This window comes from Gopherus flavomarginatus, chromosome 10 (genome assembly GCF_025201925.1).
Source record: "Gopherus flavomarginatus isolate rGopFla2 chromosome 10, rGopFla2.mat.asm, whole genome shotgun sequence".
Classification (NCBI taxonomy): Eukaryota; Metazoa; Chordata; order Testudines; family Testudinidae; genus Gopherus; species Gopherus flavomarginatus.
Window position 1 is genome coordinate 69030710 of NC_066626.1, and position 19464 is coordinate 69050173.

At 42.0% G+C, this 19464-nt stretch overlaps 2 protein-coding genes across 10 annotated transcripts in view; one reads left to right on the plus strand and one right to left on the minus strand.

The window, feature by feature from the left end:
- The window catches only part of ESYT3 (extended synaptotagmin 3), a 61663-nt gene extending 43423 nt beyond the window's left edge, over positions 1-18240 (plus strand). Inside the window, 12 exon segments of the mRNA XM_050916668.1 lie at positions 131-220; positions 1666-1728; positions 1823-1891; positions 4262-4327; positions 5924-6010; positions 6458-6607; positions 10530-10945; positions 12215-12313; positions 12929-13060; positions 14830-14935; positions 15550-15599; positions 16918-18240. Of these exon segments, the coding sequence (XP_050772625.1) occupies positions 131-220; positions 1666-1728; positions 1823-1891; positions 4262-4327; positions 5924-6010; positions 6458-6607; positions 10530-10945; positions 12215-12313; positions 12929-13060; positions 14830-14935; positions 15550-15599; positions 16918-16954 (1365 nt within the window). The 3' untranslated portion in view covers positions 16955-18240.
- The window catches only part of CEP70 (centrosomal protein 70), a 30050-nt gene continuing 20876 nt past the window's right edge, over positions 10291-19464 (minus strand). For 7 of the 9 annotated variants that reach the window (XM_050916671.1, XM_050916674.1, XM_050916673.1 and 4 more), the window contains one exon: positions 10291-11569. In XM_050916671.1, the coding sequence (XP_050772628.1) occupies positions 11196-11569 (374 nt within the window). In that variant the 3' untranslated portion in view covers positions 10291-11195. Of the gene's footprint in view, positions 11570-18328; positions 18521-19464 lie in introns of those variants that run through there. The other 2 variants (XM_050916678.1, XM_050916677.1) reach the window with 2 other exon arrangements.

Consider the following 19464-nt stretch of genomic DNA (forward strand, 5'->3'; position numbering starts at 1 on the left):
GCATAAAAATTTCAAGCTCAAAGTGCAATTTAAATTGGCTCTTGTACATAATTCACAGTATGATTGTGACACAGAATGCGTTATTCTGCAAACAGTTCTCAGGTTGTTTTTTTTTTTTCTCTTCACTTAGTGGTTTCCCTTAAGTAAGACTGCAAGTGGACACTTGCATTTAAAGCTCGAGTGGCTTTCATTACTAACTGACCAAGAAAAATTACATGAGGTGAGATGTGTTTTTTTTTTTGTTTTTTTTTTTGTTTGAGGTATTTCAACATCAGTCTGATAGGCTCCTTTACAGAGTAATATGACCCAACTATGAACCAGAAGTAATCTACCTGGCGCTTATATTTGTTTGACGGTGCTTAGATATGAACTTTCCCCAAGACTGAATTTGTTTGTATGAAGAGAGCTCATCTAATTCCTGATTAGCTGAAAATAAGGAAAATGATGCAACCCTTCTTTCTTTTAAGAGTAGTAGCATTTGACAGCAGTGGCCCAATAATCTCTCTCTCCTCATCACTTCCTTCTACCACCCCCAAATCACCACCATATCTGAGTCCCTGCACATAGCATAAACCAACTTCCAATAGTGAAACTAGTTCGGGGCTGTGGCTTTAGAACGCTGTAGTGGTACTCTTTCAGTGGGCTAGTTTGTGTCGCTCTCATTTTTAAGTGTTCCCTCTTGCCACAATTCAACTAAAGCACTTAACCACATGCTTAAGTTCCAGTGAAGTCAATGGAACTTTATAACTGGGCATGTCGATCTCTGTTTTTAAAAAAAAGTATAAAGTTAAACACATGCTTATGTGCCCCTCTGAATGAGGGGAATCAGTTCTCCAGTAAAGGCATTGCGTAGCACTGAGGTCATGACATTGAAGACTTAAACCCTAATCGGCCACACTTACTGTGTGTTTTTTGAGAAGCTGAGTCACTTTGAACCTTTCAACTTCATTTTAAATTGTGTTATAATTGTAATTAGAGAGATGCTACACATCTTAAAACTTCCATCACCACTGACTGGATTGACTATCACTAATGTGTATATTTTGTGCTTAATGTATTTAAATGTGCACGTCACATCTGACAAAGCCATCTAGATAATGTGGACTGCAAATTGATAGGTGTGCAAACATGGAGAACAGAACCTCACTGGCCCTGGAGCCATATAATGTCCTTACGTTAATCTAAACCTTGATGACATGGCAATGATACAAGTCACTTCCGTTGTATTTGACTGTTGGAAACATCCAATTTCTCTCTAGTCACTTATTGCATCAGTCTATAGTCATCTAACCTGAATAACACTTGTCTTGAAACAAACAAACATAATTTGTGCACCCAGATTGATAATGCCTCACCTCCACTCTGCTTTTGGGGTGCTGATCTAACTGTGTGAAACCATCTTGCTCCTATTGGCTTCAGTGACAAAACACACACTGATTTGAATGGGAGCAGGACTGGAGTGTAGAGTGCTGTGGTTTCCGCTTGTGTGACCTCAATAATTTTTGAACAGTTAGATGTTGAGTTGCATGCCCCTAAATGCCAGGTTTTAGGAGCAAGTTGAAAAGCTGTTTGAGACACGAGTTGCTAGACTGAAACGGGTGCCCCATGCATTTGTGCTCTTGTATGGTTTTGTCCCTGATGAGTTCTGTTTTTGTTGTTTCACAGGATAAGAATGGTCTAGCCACAGCATTGTTAATAGTCTATTTGGACAGTGCTTGCAACCTTCCCGTAAGTACAGAAGTAACAAGCAGCCTGTACTTCTAATTTTTTTTTTTTAAAAAGCAGCACTAACTTTTGTAAAATATATTTTCCACTGATACAGAAAAATCACTTTGAATACTCAAATGGTGAATATGGTGCACAGAAGTTCAAAAACCAGAAATACCTCAAGGTAAATACATATATTTTCTCAATACCCCGTAAGAACACTTGCTGTATTACACAATATTTAACAGGTCAGGCTGGTGTCCACTAAAGGAAAACATTTCAACCATGTCAGGGATTGGAATCTTAATAACCATTGTTTTCTAAATCAGTGGGCCAGAGCCATCTCTGGTATAACTCCATTAGCTCCGTCAACGGATACAGTGTGCTGCTTTTCTGGGATTTTGATTTTGATGCTGTGTAAGTGAGGGAACGTGAAACGATACAATACTCACCTACATTCTTAACCAAACAAACCCATCATCCTTACACAATAAGAGAATCCAGCCATTGGACTAATTCAGGGGAAGATAACCTATGGCACGTGTGCTGAAGGCAGCAGGCGAGTTGATTTTTTTTCCCTCAGTGGCACTCTCACTGCCCGGGTCCTGGTCACCAGTCTGGGGAGATCTGCATTTTAATTCATTTTTTAAATGAAACTTCTTAAACATTTTAAAAACCTTTATTTACTTTACATACAACAGTAGCTTAGTTATATATTATAGACTTCTAGAAAGAGACCTTCCAAAAACATTAAAATGTATGACTGGCACGCGAAACCTTAAATTAGAGTGAATAAATGAAGACTCGGCCCACCACTTCTGAAAGGTTGCCAACCCCTAGACTAATTCCTACTCTCGTCTCCGCTGCTGTAAGGCTTTCTACCCTTATGGTGTCCTTTCAGTTCAATCTCTGTAAACTTCCATCCTTCCAAAATGGGCTAAGAGAACCTTCCTTTTTGTCAGAAATGGTCACTGGCTTCCTGTCTCCTTTAGAATCTAGCACAATCCCTTTCTCTTAGTATTTAGAGGAGTTTCCAAAGCTACCCTACCATATTGAGCTCCTCCTTCTTTTCCCTTCCAGTTATTCCCTGTACTCCTCAAATATTGTGTGTCTGTAAAGAACGTACCTCTCTTGGCTTTCTGTAATCCGACCAGGACACATCTCTTCAACTACACCTGCTTACTCCTCTTTCAAACCAACTATACATCCATTCCACAAAATCTTGAGTTAATCCCGTTTGACTGGCTGACCTCAGGTGTTCTGGATTACACAACATAGACTGTAAGATTTCTACATTACTGTGCCCACTGGATTCAATCCTGCTTCCCTTCAGGGTCACTCCCATGCTATTTTTGTTGTCATTGTCCTACACTTAGATGAGGAAAGGAGAATTGAGTCTTATCTTCACCCAGACACCTTATTTTGGTCTCCACAGTGGGCTGTAGATTCCCTTTTTCTATGCTTATTGCCTATACCAGAGTTTCTCAACAACCAGTCTGTGGACACGGAAGGCAGCAAGCTGGTGCCTGATAACACAAAGGTTCAGAAACACTGACCTATGCTACAATAAATGGGGGACTATTGCACAGCCTTTCAATGAGAATCCAAACAGGATCATATGGGTTCTGCTCAGCATCAGGGAGAGGGTGCTGACACGAGGGATATATTGTTTCCTTAAGAGGTATCATTGTAGGCTTTTGGGGTGGGAAACAGCCCATGGGGGCCTGTGTGTTTTTTCCTCTTTGCTGGGGGCTCGGTGTTATCCATCCTGGGAAGGAACTAGACTCCATTAGGAAAGTGCATCTTGTCATGAAGCTTCAAGGGCTGGCACTCTAGGTGCATACACGATGAATCCAAATTCTAGGAAAATCCCCTCACTGGGGCCTGAGCCTCAGTGAATCGTGTGGGTGGCTGTATGAATGTGGGAATCTTTGCTGAGGGGGAAGAATCTTCGTGGCTTTGTTTTTTTTCTCCCCACTTGTCTTCCCTCCCAAGAAACTCCTACGTTAATAGCTGCCACCTATTTATATCCAGAATGCACAACAGTTTGGCTTGAATCTGAAACTTGGATGGCAAACTTAAGTTACTTAAGAATGGTCCAGAATGTACCTTACATTTATGTTCAAACTAGCACATGATTTGGCTGATGCCGTCGTACCATTTTTTCATTCCTTGCTGCATATGCTGCCTTCCCCTGCAAACAGTTGCTCAGCTCATGCTGAACTGACACGTTGGATAAGATGGTGCAAAAATATCTGAGCAATATCTGGTGCAAGGAGGTGGCCAGGCTACTTGCTGGTAACCATCCTCTTTAGGGGGGAAAACCCCAAAATAGTGCTGAGATTTCCGTTAAATATTTAGAGTGGGATTTAGGAGATCTGGCTGCTTAATTCCTATTAATTTTTAATGGAAATAGGTTGCCCAAATCTCAGCCTGAAAGTTTAAAGTTAGAGTTGCTTTATTTCCCTCAGCTAAATATTGCAGATTAGATAAAGCAGAAATGATTGCTGGCTGAAAATGATTAATAACTGGTCTCCTCTCCTTTTAAAAACAGAAGATGGACCGGGACCCTTCCTCCTACGTCCAGCTCACAGTGGGTAACAAAATTCAGAAAAGCAAGGTGAGCTGTTGAATCCTTCCATTTGTCTTAAAACATTACTTTTTACATGAAGCTATTTTTGATGCTTAGCTGGCATAAAAAAAGTAACTTGTGAAAGTGACCCAGCAGAGTTCTAGACATGAACACAGCTGTCTGGCATATAGATCACATATGGAAGGACTGCACTACTTCAAGCATGGCTTTTGGTTTGTATTTCAAGTAAAGCTTGAATTTAGAGAGAGCAATTTTTTTTTTTTAGCATCTGCTGTACAGACACATTTTATGTTTGTGATTAACAGGTCACATGAGCCAATACAAGTGTGTTACCAGAACATAGTGGCTTACCAAAGTTTTTCATTGTGTGACTTGCGACTATGTAGTGTGGTCATCACATGGACCACATCCCTTCCCACTGGTGTCAGGCTGGTATCTGTCCCTGTCATCAGAATAAATTTTCCTCTCTATTATATTTGAAACCAATTTCCATCACAGTCTCTTTCCTTCACCCTCAGCCAAATTAAAATGAATCTCTTCTCACTCCCCTTCTGGATCGTTTTCCTCTTTACAATAAAAATCCACTTGTACTGAGTTTCTTCTCCTCGGTTAATCGTTCTCACCTTGACAAACATAATAAATACCTGCTCAAGTCAGTCCTTTCCTCCCATTAACTCCCTTTGACTTCCTGCCCTGCAGTCACTTTTATCACAAGCACATTTCTCTCACCTCCAGACAAACTGGAGTGAATCCTATTCCCTGTGCACACAAGCTGTTTGCTTGCACTGAAACTCAAATATTCTCCTGTTACGTCAGTTCCAGCCACATGTGCCTTCCACCCCCAACAAAATTTGGTTTTACCCTAATCCTTGCCCCTTCAGGTACCTGCAGCCCCTTCCCAGGTTCTCACTTCAGTCATCTTCCTCCTCTCTCCCCCAAACCAATTATCTCTTCTCAGGAGCATCAAAGGACTCCCCTCCCCCACCCCCAGCCAGCGGGCCCTTCTGGCAGTGCCCTTGGGGTCGGCAGAGGCAGTCCATTTTATGGAATAGCCTCAGCAAAGGCCCTGCTGGCAGTCCCAGCTCTCTTTGCTTCTGAAGTAGTCACACACAAGGGGTTAGAACCTGCAACATCACAGACAGACCACTGGCTGGGCTTCTGTGCATTCCAGCCTGAGAATCTCTGCTTCAGCCTCTGTATCCTTCGTTTCTTTCCTTCCTTCGTACCCAATGGAATTCAGTGCTGCTGACCATGGAAGCCACTTCCTGTTATCTGGGAGGTTCCATTTGGAAGCAGCTAGTTTTTGCTTTTTATTTTGAAAGGATGAGAAGAATCCTGACATTGCAGGTTATGGGAACGCTAGTAGAGCCGATGATAACCCGACTGACCTGTCTTGGCACTTGCTTGTTCTGGCTTTGCCAGCCAGAGCCCGTGTTTCTGTGCACTTGTCTTACCTGGGAATTGCACTGTCTTTATGGCTTGGATGTAGCATCATTTGGCTAAAAGAACCGCAACAGAGAGAGTTCCAATCCTACCTCATTGTCCTATGTCTGTGCATAAGTTCTAATAAACACTTGGACAAGAACAAAAAGCTAAAATACCACAATCCTCTTCTTCCTACAGACCTGCAAGTTCAGTAAAGATCCTGTGTGGGGCCAGGCTTTCACGTTCTTCGTCCACAGTGCTCAGTCCCAGTCACTTCATTTGGAGGTGAAAACGAGTGTTTTTCCTTTGCCTTCTCTGAATTCATAGTCTTTGCCTGTTTATAGTGGATGTGATGCAGCCTTGATTCAGCTTTATCCTCTACATGCCTGCTGGGATTTGTGTTTGAGCTGGAACAGTCTTTGGACTGTGTACTCCCTTTAGGGGGAGGAGGACTGAAGGATTAATGAATTCTCCAGCCCCTGCAAAAATCTCTGCCAGTTCTACTGCTATGGGGGTCTCCCCAGTCGCAGAGAAATGCGTGGGATTTTCCCTTAAAATACATCAATTGGTTGTGCTTTCTGGAATGTTGGCATGGCCTGTCTGAATGTATCCATATTCAATAGTAGGCCCTACAATAGACAAACGCCTTCTTTCCACACTTTGGTCTGTTAAGTTATTCCAAACATCTAGCTTTGCTGTATACATAATACATACCATCTTGCCTTCTAACAGATAAAAGATAAGGAGCGAGAGAATGCGCTGGGAACCTTGGTTGTATCTCTCTCCCACTTGCTAAAGGATTCTGAGATGACTCTTGATCAGAAATTTCAGCTGGATCATTCTGGTTTAGACAGTTTTATCAAGATGAAACTTGTGTTGCGGGTATGTTGTTCCTCTTTCATATACTTTTTTTGTTTTTGTTTTTTTTACTTTGATTCCCCAGAAGAAGCCTGACTGTCACTGAAATCTCTACTCCATGGACTGTCTAGATACATTTTTTAAAATCTGTACATCCAAACAAATAATGCAACATAACTGGTAGCAGTTATGAAACTGTATGCTCAGATTTAACTGGAACTCAACAAACTACACGAATTTGTCCTGAAAGATAACACTCAAACTAAACGGATGGTATTTCCTAACTTAGTCATTGCAAACACATACAAGAACTACATCAGATTCAACCCATGTACTGTATGTGCCCTACACAATAGAATAGGATTTTTATTTTAGCAAACTGTTGCTGAGTGTTTTCTTAAATATACACACTGCTTATTTTACCATTTAGCTGCAAGACTAGGGTGCAAAATGATGTGGCAGTGGTAGCTACCCTACAGTTAAGATTTGAAGCTAGCTTCTCATTGTAAGCCTGATTTCTCCCCCTTACCTCCCCTAAAAGAAACTAGGCCCTCTGAAACTTGGTATGCTGCATTTCATCCCAGTTAGTATGTGTGTGTGGTGTCTTCTTCTCACCATTTCCCCACCACCGCCACCCCGGGAAGATTTGGTAAAAGTCAAGAGTTTTTGAAGATATTTATTTTTTTTAAAATAATCTACAGTTAGGCTGCTAAAATGAATATTTAAACACCTAAATAAGTGACCTGATTTCAAAAGTGCTGAACACCCAGGAGCCCCGGTGGCAGTTCAGGCCTTTATATAAGTGGCCTAAATGTGCCTTCAGTAACCTAACCCTAAACGCATCCTCTCCCTGCCCCAATATTGGCCATGGTGTTTTGAACATTTTTTCCTAACCTTTGTTAGGAAAGGTGACCAGCAGGAATCAGCTGCTATAATGCTAGGTAGGTACACACATATGCACAGCAAGTGATTCGTCCCTACCCCAGTGTCAAGGTATTTTTCCCACTTTGAACTTTAGCATCCAAAAAGTGGGGACCTGCATGTACCCTTCTAAGCTTAATTCCTAGCTTAGATCTGATAGCGCTGCCACCAACCAGAAATTCCAGTGTCTCCCTGTCCCCCCAAAATCTTCCCTGGGGGACCCAGGACCCAAACCCCTTGGGTCTTAAAACTAGGAGAAATAAACCATTTCCCCTCCTTCCTCCTCCCAGACTTTCCCCTCCCTGGGTTACCCTGAAAGGCTACACTGATCCAAACTCCTTGGATCTTAAAACAGAGAGGAATTAACCTTTCCCTCACATCCTTTCCCCCCACCAATCCCCTGGTGAGTTTAGACCCAATCCCCTTGGGTCTTAAACAAGAAAAAAAAATCAATCAGGTTCTAAAGAAAGAAAGAGAAAGTAAAAATTATCTCTGTAAAACCAGGATGGAAAATGTTCACAGGGTCTTCAGCTTATATAGACTAGAGGGACTCCCTCCCTTTCTGCCTAAGATACAAGTTACAGCAAACAGAGGTAAAAATTCTTCCAGCAAAATACACATTCACAAGTTAAGAAAATAACCATAAGACTAATCCGCCTTTTCTAGCTAGTACTTACTATTTTGAACATGAGAGACTGTTTCAGAAAGATTGGAGAAAGACCTGGTTGCACGTCTGGCCCCTCTTAGCCCCAAGGGCGAACAACGAATACTACAAACAGCACAAAGACTTCCCTCCACCGAGATTTGAAAGTATCTTGTCCCCCGATTGGTCCTCTGGTCAGGTGTCAGCCAGGTTTACTGAGCTTCTTAACCCTTTACAGGTAAAAGGGACATTAACCCGTAACCATCTGTTTATGACACCCAGAGAGCTTCCAATTTCAATAGAGAAAATTGGAAGTAGATTCCCATTTTCCAGATGGGGGAACAGAGTCACAAAAACATTGGAATAGTCAATGTCTCATGGGGAGTCTGGATAGCAGAGCTGGGAGTAGAACCCAGTTTTAGTTGCGGTTCAGCACCTTTAGTACAAAATCATCCCTTTACTTGCATAGGGAGAGAAGGGATGAAATTGGGAAGTGGTGAGGGGGTGTAATCTAATGAGAGCAACTTCCTAGAGTTTGGCGAGTGTTCCAAGGGCAGCAGTGAAAGCCCCATTACTAGGAGTTCTCAGATATAATATGTTCTATGAAACATAATCATGTGCTGGCAGAAGATGGTCTAGGACAGGGGTCAGCAACCTATGGCACGTGAGCCAATTTTTAATGGCATGCTGGAAGCCTGCCGGGACTCCAGCATGCCATTAAAAAATCCTGCCCAGCCTGGCCCGCTGTCCTCCCTCTCTGCAGGGGCAGGGAGCAGAAGCATAGCTGTGCGTACGGGGTGGCAAATGGCCCCACTCTCTCCCGTCATGGCAAGCCGTCGGGTCTGCGCTTCTGGTCCGGAGCGCTGGGCCAAGCGCAGCAAGCTGCCGGCCAGTCCCCTGCCTTCTCCCCTCCCCTGGAGCCCTGCCGCCGTGTGCAGCACTCTGTGGGTTGGGGCTGCATGCTCCTGTGGGGCAGTGTTTGGCTCCATGGGGAGGCAGACACGCTTCCTGCTCAACCGGAGTTCTGCTGCCACTGCACGCAGCGCTCTGCGGAGCGGGGCTGTGCGCTCCCACAGAGCAGCGTGTCTAGCTCTCTGTGGAGCCTCATGGTAAGGGGTCCAGGGCTGGGGGGGTTGGATAAGGGGTGGTGGCAGTCAGGGGACAGGGTGGGTTGGGTGAGTGGTTAGGGGCAGGGGTCTCTGGAGGGGACACTCAGGGAGCAGAGGGGGTTGGATGGGGCATGGGAGTCCCAGGGTCTGTCAGGGGGTGGATAGGGTTTAGGGCAGTCAGTGGACTGGAAGCAAGGAGGGTCCTGGGGGGGGGGGGGCAGTTAGGATGGGGGGGTCTCTGGAGGGGGTAGTCAGGGGACAAGGAGTTGGGGGGGGTTGGAGGAGTTGGGAGTTCTGGGGGTCCTGTCAGGGAGCGGTTGGATGCAGCATGGGAGTCCTGGGGGTCTGGCTGGGGTTGGGGGTGTGGATAAGGGTCAGGGCAGTCAGGGGATAGGTAGGGCATAGGGTCCAGTCCAAGGACAAGGAACAGGGAGACTTAATTAGGGGGTGGTGTCCTGGAGGGCAGTTGAGGGCAGGGGTTCCAGGAGAGGGTAGTCACGAGATAAGGAGCAGGGGGGTTGAGAATTCTTAGAGGGACAGTCACCCAGCCCTCTCCCCTGACCCCCGACCCCCACCCCACACACACTGCCCTTTGCCCACACATACCCCAGACCCCTGCCCTGAGCCCTGTACCTCCCTCATACACACCCAGCCCTCTGCTTGACTCCATTTCCCCCCACCCCTCAACAAGTCTAGCCCTGACTCTGGCACCCCCACACATACCTAGGTTCCCCTCTGCCCTGACCCCTCCACCACGCCACATACCCAGCTCCTGGCCCTGACTCCAGTCCTCTGCCCCCAGCCCTCTGGGTCCCAGCCGCCGGCCCCACACAGCCTGCTGCTGGTCTGGGGTTCTGGCTGCCAGACCCTTTCCAGCCAGGGTCCCGGCCGCAGGCCTCGCTCAGCCCGCTGCCGGCCTAGGTAAACAGAACCCCAGACCAGCAGCGGGCTGGCAGCATAATATTTTAATTTCATTTTAAAGGAAGTTTCTTAAACATTTTGAAAACCTTGTTTATTTTACAATACAACACTAGTTTAGTTATATAATATATATAGACTGAGACCTTCTAAAAAACATGAAAATGTATTACCGGCCAGCGAAACCTTAAATTAGAGTGAATAAATGAAGACTCGGCACAGCACTTCTGAAAGGTTGCTGACCCCTGGCCTAGGATAATCTTAACAGGAAATCAAGACTGTGCGCTTCAGAATGAGCATGCGCTTTAATATTGACATTAATCACTAGCTGATTTTCTATCTCGCTTGGTTTTAGGTCTTGTGCATCAAGGAACCTGATCTACAAAGCACCTATACTGGTGTTAATGCCTTGAAGCAAGTTCCTGTACCTGCAGCAGAGAAGGGTGGAAACCAATGCAAAAATCCCCTACTGTCAAAAGCAGAACCCTCCAAAATGCCCCATGTGAGCAAAGACTCTGGAGTGCCTGAATCCAAAGAAGCTAAGGAGAGCAATGCAGATCTTACTGGATCTGAGAACCCAGCAGGCCCTGCAGTAAATGAGACTATTGCTGAGCTTAATGCACCTGCAGAGGCACACAATCTGGAACCCCAACCATTGGTGACTCTACCCACAAGAACCCTGGACCACAATGCTGCCTCCAGTGTTGCTTCATTGGACACTCTCGCCTCTTCATGCTTTGAATTAAATCACAGCAATCTGAACATTCTTAAGTATGTATCTTCTAACGCCTGAATTTTGCTTTACCTGGACACCCTTCTTTTTATAGGCTTCTACTATGTACAAAATAAATGTTTGAGGTCTCAGCCCACAGCACTGACTCGAACTCCAAGGATTTAGCAGGGAACTCGTGTAAACATTTCAGTCAAAATCAGATCTGTGTAAGCAGATGCAGCTCTCTTTGCCTTGGTTTTCAAGGGAATTGCATCTCCTTACACGAAGGCTGAATTTAGCTTTACGCATTTAAGGCACTCCACAGGGTTCACGTAGTAAGTCCCACATCCCAGCATTGAAAAATACACTTGACTCAGGTACAATAAGCATATTTGGCATTAAAGGTAAGGCTAGAGCTCCAAGTGTAATACACATTAAAGTGAAACCTTTGCGAAGTGATGCAAACAGATTAAAAATCAAGTAGGTTTGGCTGACGTTTTCCCAGCCACTTTTGAAAATGGAATAACTTTGAACAGTTTTCACAATCCGTGCACGGATGGTTTCATTAGGAGGCCGGAAAAGTGTATGAGAGCCAGTACTGCCAACAGCTAAGGTCTGGCCTATAGGAGTCTGTGGCTTTGTATAATTAATTCCCTTTTGAGACATTTTAGCCACTTTGTGAGCTGAAAGAAGCACAGAAGTTTCTGTCAGTCAAGCAGAAGCATCAAACCAATTTCAGCTGTTTTAACCTTTTAAAGTCAATACTTCCATATACTGGAAGTCCTATTAATTTAAAATAGGAATTTGTTATGAATCTTTAACATTCCAGGTGATATACGGAGACATGACCCCCAAACAAATTCACTAAGCAGAAGATTACACACACATACTGTATTTATTAAAGAGCACTTATAATAATCAGATATTTAAATTATGGAAGCATGTGCTGTCATTCCTATGCTGTGCTGATACCGATATAATAAACACTATGACCATTCTTGGCATTACAATGAGTATTCCTGGTAGAGGCCTTGTAGATCACTCCTTCTATAGGAACAAATGGAGCATACCAAGAACAGGTAAGTGCTGTGCTTGGAAAACTGGGTTTACATTTTTCAAGGTGAGATGTATTGTATGTTTTGGTGAGTAACTGATTTAATGATACACTGGATTTCAATGCATTTTTAATGTAGTTTTTCCCCATTGTTGTGACTTGTTCAACTGAAAATGGACCTCAACCCGTCATAGCACGCACCTCGTGTACTGATCTTATGTATGCATCTTGATGCCAAACTGAAAATCCTGACCATGTAACAACTGTCTTACAGTGGAACTAATCTAACTGCAGTGCTCCTGGGAGAGATCCAGCTCACTGTGCGATATGCCTCTTTGCGACAGAGTCTCACTGTGATGGTAAATAGTTGCAGGTAACACTTACTTACTGTTGTTTGTATTTACCTATAATCTAAATGAACATAGGATTTTTTTGTAAATATTAATGCTTCACTTCAATGTATCTTTCACCTGCAGTGTACACAACCCAGCTGTGCTAACATTGCTTTAGGAAACATTTGCTAACTCAAACTGTGCAACTTTGCTAGGCACAGAAACACAAATCACATTTCATCAACCTAGTATTCTGTCTCTGATGGCTGGTACAGCAGGTTCAGTGGAAAATGTCCACTATAGGATGTTAAAATTATGGAATAACCTGCCCATACAGTAACTTTCTTACTACCCCCTGGAACACAGGAGTATTGGCCTTGATTTTCAAGAATAAATGCCTATAGTTAAATTACTACATCCCTACTCATTTCTCAAAAGCAGTGTATCCAACAGCTCCCATTCAACTCAATGAGTCTGGAAAATTTTATATAACTGAATTTGAAACACCTAAAATCATTCCTTGTTTACACACCAGCCACCAAGACTATTACTTTTATCCTCTAGCCTAAGTTTAGCCTGACTTTTTTTTTTTAGTTCAGAATGTACATAGTAAAGAGGCTCCCTATCGTATCACCACACTTATGTTCTTTTAAAAGAAACTTGATGCCAGCTTCTAATCGTGGAGTAGATCCATATGTTCGTGTCTACCTGCTTCCAGATAAAAGACGGGCAAGCAGAAAGAAGACTACTGTTAAGAAAAAAACACTGAACCCCCATTATGACGAGAAGTAAGTAGGAAACTTCATCTAATCGCTGCTGAACTATTAACAGAAGAGATTAAACTGATTATTATAAAGCTCTTTAGCAGGCACTTACTCTACCTAATGAAACAGTTTGCATAGCTGTATGCATCTGTTGTACATTAAGTCTTTGCACCATATACCCTTTCAGCTTTTCTACAAAACTTACTGTTAGGGGCTGGAATTTGCCTGTAATTAAAGTATTTAAGCAGAACCAAACACCAGTCTTCCCTGTATTTCTAGGGACATCCCTCCCTCCTGCCTTTCCAAAGTTGAGTGAATGCTGCTGCTTGTCTCTTAATGTGGCTTGTTCCTATTGTATCCCTTCTTCTTGCATGTAACTCTTGCCTGTTAGTCTTTCCTTTTGGTGCACCAAACCCTTCCTTTGAAGCCCACTGATTCCTTCCACACTTCCAAAGACTTTAAAAAGTCACCTTTTTGAGACTGGGCCTGTTGGTTTGTGTTATGTCTAAATTACATGATCTAGTTTAGGTTGTAAACCATATTTTCTGTCCATTTGTATAGGGCCACACTTACACTAGTGCTTAAAACATCAATACAAATAAGCAAAACCTGCTACTCAACTGTTCAGCCAACATTTTTGAAAAAGTGACTTTGGGTGCCTCAATTTTTGGAGCCCCACTTAACACTTCAAAGGTGTTCAGCACTTTCTGGAGATGGAGAGACCCTTTGTCTCAAGGTGGGCCATGCAAAATCAATAACTATTAAACTCAGCCTATGACTTATTAAAACTGTGGAATTGCTGTTTCTTACTCCCTGGATGACTGCTGTGTATTTGCCTCTCTGCTCCTTTGAAGACTCACCACTGCTGTCAGGAACGCTTCCTCTTCTCTCCCATCCCTCTTTTTAGGATCTCATAAGTCCTATACTACTTGTAGTGCAGTTCAGGAAATACATAGTATTCACTATCTCAAAATACTCCACCTTACAAACCTGACATTTTTGGAAAAACTTTAGCCATGCTGAAACTCACTCTTCCCTACATAGCACCTCACAGACCTAATTTTGTCTTCAGTTTGGATGACTGGTATAGCATGTGCCGGAATCGTGAATAAGAACTATTACCCCACTTCTTTTTTTGTCTTGCCTTAATGACACAGGGTTAGTTTATTTCAGGATCATCTCTCCCCACCCACTCTTACCCCCCCCCCCCACACACAAGGGTTTGATTGTGGGCTGCTTCCATTAGATGATGGATTTTGTCCTGTAGACATTCAAATTCTGCATATGGGAGAAGATGGCCATAAATAGCAGTTCATCCCAAACATGTCTTTTGTATTGCCCATGTTCTCTTGCAGTGGTGGGAAGTGCTAATCAACCCTCAAATGATGTATTCTGTCATTGATCTAGAAGGGATTTTGTGTAACAACTAATAAGGTTAATAGGCATTAACTATGGAAATACTACTACCAAAGACAAGTAGGGATCTACTCTCCACTGAACAGGTAGAGTTTGAGCTTTCCAGACTGGTGCAAGTTGCTCTGATCAAATATAAAACTCCTGTTTTGGACACTAATGTTGTCAAGGTTTGTATCCAAATAGATAGTGAAGTTCTCAAACTGTGTCTAGGACTCAGTATACCTTATCCTGTAAAGCACAGCCATACTGTCTCTCTGCAATACTAGTTTGTTCTGACCACTGAAACTTGTGTCTAGCTTTTGGCTTTTAATAGTACTGTTCGACTTCATTGATTCTAGTCTCTTTATTAGCATGCACTTTTTGAAAATTTTTTTTAGATTTGAATTTTTTGAAGCTTTTGAAGAAGTTAAGAAAAGAACACTAGACGTTGCAGTGAAAAATAGCAGGCCGTTTATTTCACGTGAGAGAAGAGAATTGGGAAAAGTAAGTTTTAAACCATGAAGTACTATTCAATATTAAACATTTATTCTAAAAGTCTTTACCATGGATGCTGACTGTACATCTGTTCATACTCTTAACTTTTGTACAAGACTTACACTTAAACTATCTTCTGGCCCTCAGTATCACAAGTGATACAGCTTTCTGCCACTAAATTATAGTTCCAGCAGGTAGGACTGGCCAGGAAACAATTCTTGGAAATCTTTGTGTGCCAAAATAAGATGAAAAGCCTGAAACTCAATTTTTTGTGGAACTGGAATTCTGCAATAGTTTAGTAAAGAGAAAAATTATGCTCCCTGGCTGCCAAGGAACCAGGGCTCCCCTGCAATTTGCCTGATTGGCGGCTGAGGCATGAGAATAATTTTCTGACAGAAAATTCACTGGCAAAACTAAAATTTCCTGTCAGTCACTCCAATGGAAAATTCCTGAGCAGCTGTCCTCAGTGCTGAGGGTGGTAACAATGTTTAAAGCTCAGCTCCTTGAAACTGGAGTGATAGCTTTAGAACTCTGACTGGAAGAGAGGTTAACAGTTTACAAATTTTGTTAGCCAAGTTTAAATGTATATGCTGGCGATAAAATATGGCTTATTTTTTTAAAAGGTGCTGATTGACCTGTCAAAGGAAGATTTAATCAAAGGCTTTTCACAATGGTAAGTTTCTTTATAGCTTCAAAGCTTGCTAATCACTGCATCTTAAGTGAAACACCTTGATTACAAATATGCTACTTTATCTTAATTATGGGCCATATGTTTTGTAATTTGAGTGAATAGTCCATGATCAATTGCAAATGTAAAACTAACTAGAATTAGCTTGGATACAGAACCAAATTTAAATGGTTTACTTGTTTACTAGTACGAGACCTACTGCTTGAAATGTATTCTGAGAGGATTAATAAACTAAGGATATTTTGTAGATTAATGTGGAATAGTTACATTAAACTCCGGGTGAAAACAAAAGTAGCACATTAATAGGGCCTTGTTTGCTACAAGGCACTTGATTTTTCATAACAGAGATAAATATCTTACGCAGCAATACTGATTCTGAAGCTTTTTTTCTCAGTATTACTGTATAGGAATTATTAAACATTAAGGTGTTCAAGATCATGCCTGTCTAGTTTCACATTTGAAAACTTTAGTGATCATGGTTGAGGCTACAGTAGCAACAAGAAAACACTGCAGTATTAGATACTTAAGACTACCTGCTCCAAATTTTTAAGATAACCTGTTTGTGCAGTTTTTCAGTTTGAAATCAGCTAGAGATGTCTAGCCACCAGACATGCACCTATGTTTTGGTTACAAACTTAGTTAAGGTTCAGACAGGTCAAAAAGGCCTCAACCTAGCTTCTAAATTATTTCTATTGCAAGTTTACATAGCTTTGTTTTAGAGTTTCTAATGAGTGCTGGAATTAATAGCTTCAGCTCTTTTCTCCTCCCTCACCTACACCCCCATTCCATCCATGCTACACAAAGAAAAGCAGAAGAGCTGTGTAGCTGTTTCCCACACCCACAGAAATGAATGTTACACTACGACAGGGGTTGGCAACCTTTCAGAAGTGGTGTGCCAAGTCTTCATTTATTCATTCTAATTTAAGGTTTTGCGTGCCAATAATACATTTTAATGTATTTAGAAGGTCTCTTTCTATAAGTCTCTACGTACAATAGTTGTTATATATTAAAGTAAATAAGGGTTTTTTTACATCGACTTGTGTGCCACTTTCAGCGCATGTGCCATAGGTTGCCTACCCCTGCACTAAGAGAAGAGTTTGAAAAATATGAAGTTGAACTCAGCTTGTCTCTTTCACCAACAGAAGTTGGTCTAATAAAAGCTCTCACCCACCTTGTGTGTCACACACATACAAGTCATACTCCTAGAGGGCACTTGTTAAAACAAAACTATACTAGGCTTGTTTTCTTATAGGTGCTTCTTTCAAATATAGTTTTTAAAGACAGCAAATTATGTCTCTTGCAGGTATGAGCTGACAGCAAAGAGACGGAACAGAAGATGATGTCCTGTATCATGTGCCTTTTATACAATAACTATTTACTCTTTATATTGATGTATATATGTATATTCTGTAACTAATCTATTTTAAAACTTCAGAATATTGTACACAAAGCATGTTGTGAGGTGAAATGTTTATAGTTTACCTTTTTCAACGATTGGATATCATTTTAGAAAAGGAAGAATACAAGACATTTTAAGTCTTCAGATTTAGACTGGCTCTAAATGTGTTATTAGGTACTCAAGCATTTGTTCTTGGATTAGTCCTACAAGGCATATCTTCCAAGAAACTTTGATTTCCATACTTGATCATTTAAACAAGAATATCTTTAGTCCCAAGAGTGCAGCAGGTCTGACTTTTTTTGCATCTTAACTATGGCAGGTGCAGAACAGACTTTCAAAACACTCCATTACAAGATAATGGTTCAAAAATAAGCTATTACAATCTGAGTCTAGATACTATTTAACTGTCCAGGAGCTTTTTATAAAGCTGATTATAGGTGCTATCTGGAAAGATATATATGTAATGAGCCACCAAAACAGGGTGAATAACTGTGCCAAATTATAAACAGGGTTTTAATCTGATGCTTTAATGTTGAAAATTTTATTACTGTACTTTGTCTTGTGAACCTTGCTAATAATGCACAGTCCACTTATAAAACTGTAGTTATCTTTAACAGGTTTTTATTTAAACATGGGTCAGGTATGTACCAAAATACTTAAAGGAATTCAGTATATTTTTTAAAGTTTCAAAATGTATAATAAATTGTTTAAAAATGATGATTTTAGTCTTGCTTGTGAGATAAATGCAACGTGAGCCAAGGTCTGGCTCTCAGTAGCACAGCTGGCTCAAAAGACCAGCGCAGGCGTTCTACTCTGCATTTGAAAGCTAGTAAGTTTCAAATATCTGTTTTCTAATGTAAGATATTACCGACTTACCATAGTCTGGCTGAATCACAGAACATCTGCTCCCAGAACCATGACTGTCATCCCAAAAAGCCTTTACAGCAGCCAGCTATGAGTCCAATAGTGGGGTAAGCATCAGATAAATAAGTCACTAATTCATACAGCAAGAACTGGATCTTATGCTTGAATTCTAATACAATATTTTCTGCAGTGATTTAAGTGAAGGGGTTAGTTCTACTTTTGAGTAGAAGTTAAGGGCTTTAAACAGCTGCAGCATAGTTCTACATGCACTAAAGTTTACAACAGAAACTATTAATCCTTTTGCTTCTAGATCTACCAAATCCACCCAGGGATGGTGTAGAGAAAGGTGGACTGAAGCTAAGTTTCCTGTTCCTTCTTCTTTCCGACTATATTTATGCTTTCAGGACCGTGATCTCTTCCCTAACCTGGTCATGGACTAAGAGTGCAGCAGTAAAGTTTTTACTCAACTTTTATTTTAGTCAAAACATTATAAAACTGTTCATCAAGATCAAATAGGCTGCAGGTAGCTGTAAATGTATTAATAGTTAGTCCTACTTACAGCTGAGTTTTACACTTAATCTTCACTGAGCTAGCAACTTCAGACTGTGCACAGCAGGTACAATGTCATCCAGATTACTGATCTCTGAAAACAAGTTAAAAGCACAGGAATGACACTTGTAGGTCATATCACTACTGTTTCTGTATACAAGTTGAAGTTTTCGCTTCAGTTAGAAATGTTAGAGAAAATAAACCCTTTATGGTTTTAATCTAAAACTTAAAGTCCTTGACTTGACAGCCCATCACCAGAGAGAACATAAGCTGTTCGTGCAAACCCATCCCATCTACTCCTGAAGTTGAGGAACAAATCAGTCATGCCCACTTTTTCCATGCTTGTTGCCCAATCAGTTTCAGCAGTGCTACTGTTACTACTAGTAAATTTCCTGCTGCAAGGCCTGGGGAAGGGTGTGTACCCTCAAACTAGCAAGAATCTAGACATTTTCATCAAAACTCTTCAACCAGAAATCAGGCAAACAGTCCCACACATGTGAAGCATTAACTGCAGAGAGGTGAAAAATTTAGCTAAGTAACAAACTGATCTCTTCTGCATGACTAACTATATACTTTAACAGCAGTTCTCACCCAGGAACACATGATCCAAGATGGGTTGGGAAGGGTCACCCACAGTCAGTGACATAGGTGAGCAAGGGCAGTACCAGTGAGGACAGTCATCATGACTTAAGGCCATATCCCCTGGTTCTTTGAGTCCTCAGGTCCCCCCCATGTGCCTATTAGCATGTGAGCAGCTTAGTCCTTCCTCACTGCAGCATGGGTAGGTTAGCAGCCCACAACTTCAGATAAGCCAGCTAGCATGGGCTGAAAGCACCTCTAAACTTGGGCCAGCTGGGTGGTGTGAGGCTGTTATTCCCTTAGCTCCCATGTTAACTCTGGCTGTGTGCACAGCCCATCTTCACTGCAAACCTCATACTTAAAATCCAGTATCAACTTGTTCTACCCCACCTGCTCTGAAGCTCACCTGCTTCCCCATCCCAGTGCCCTGCAACAAGCAATACCTGGCATGCTAGTAAC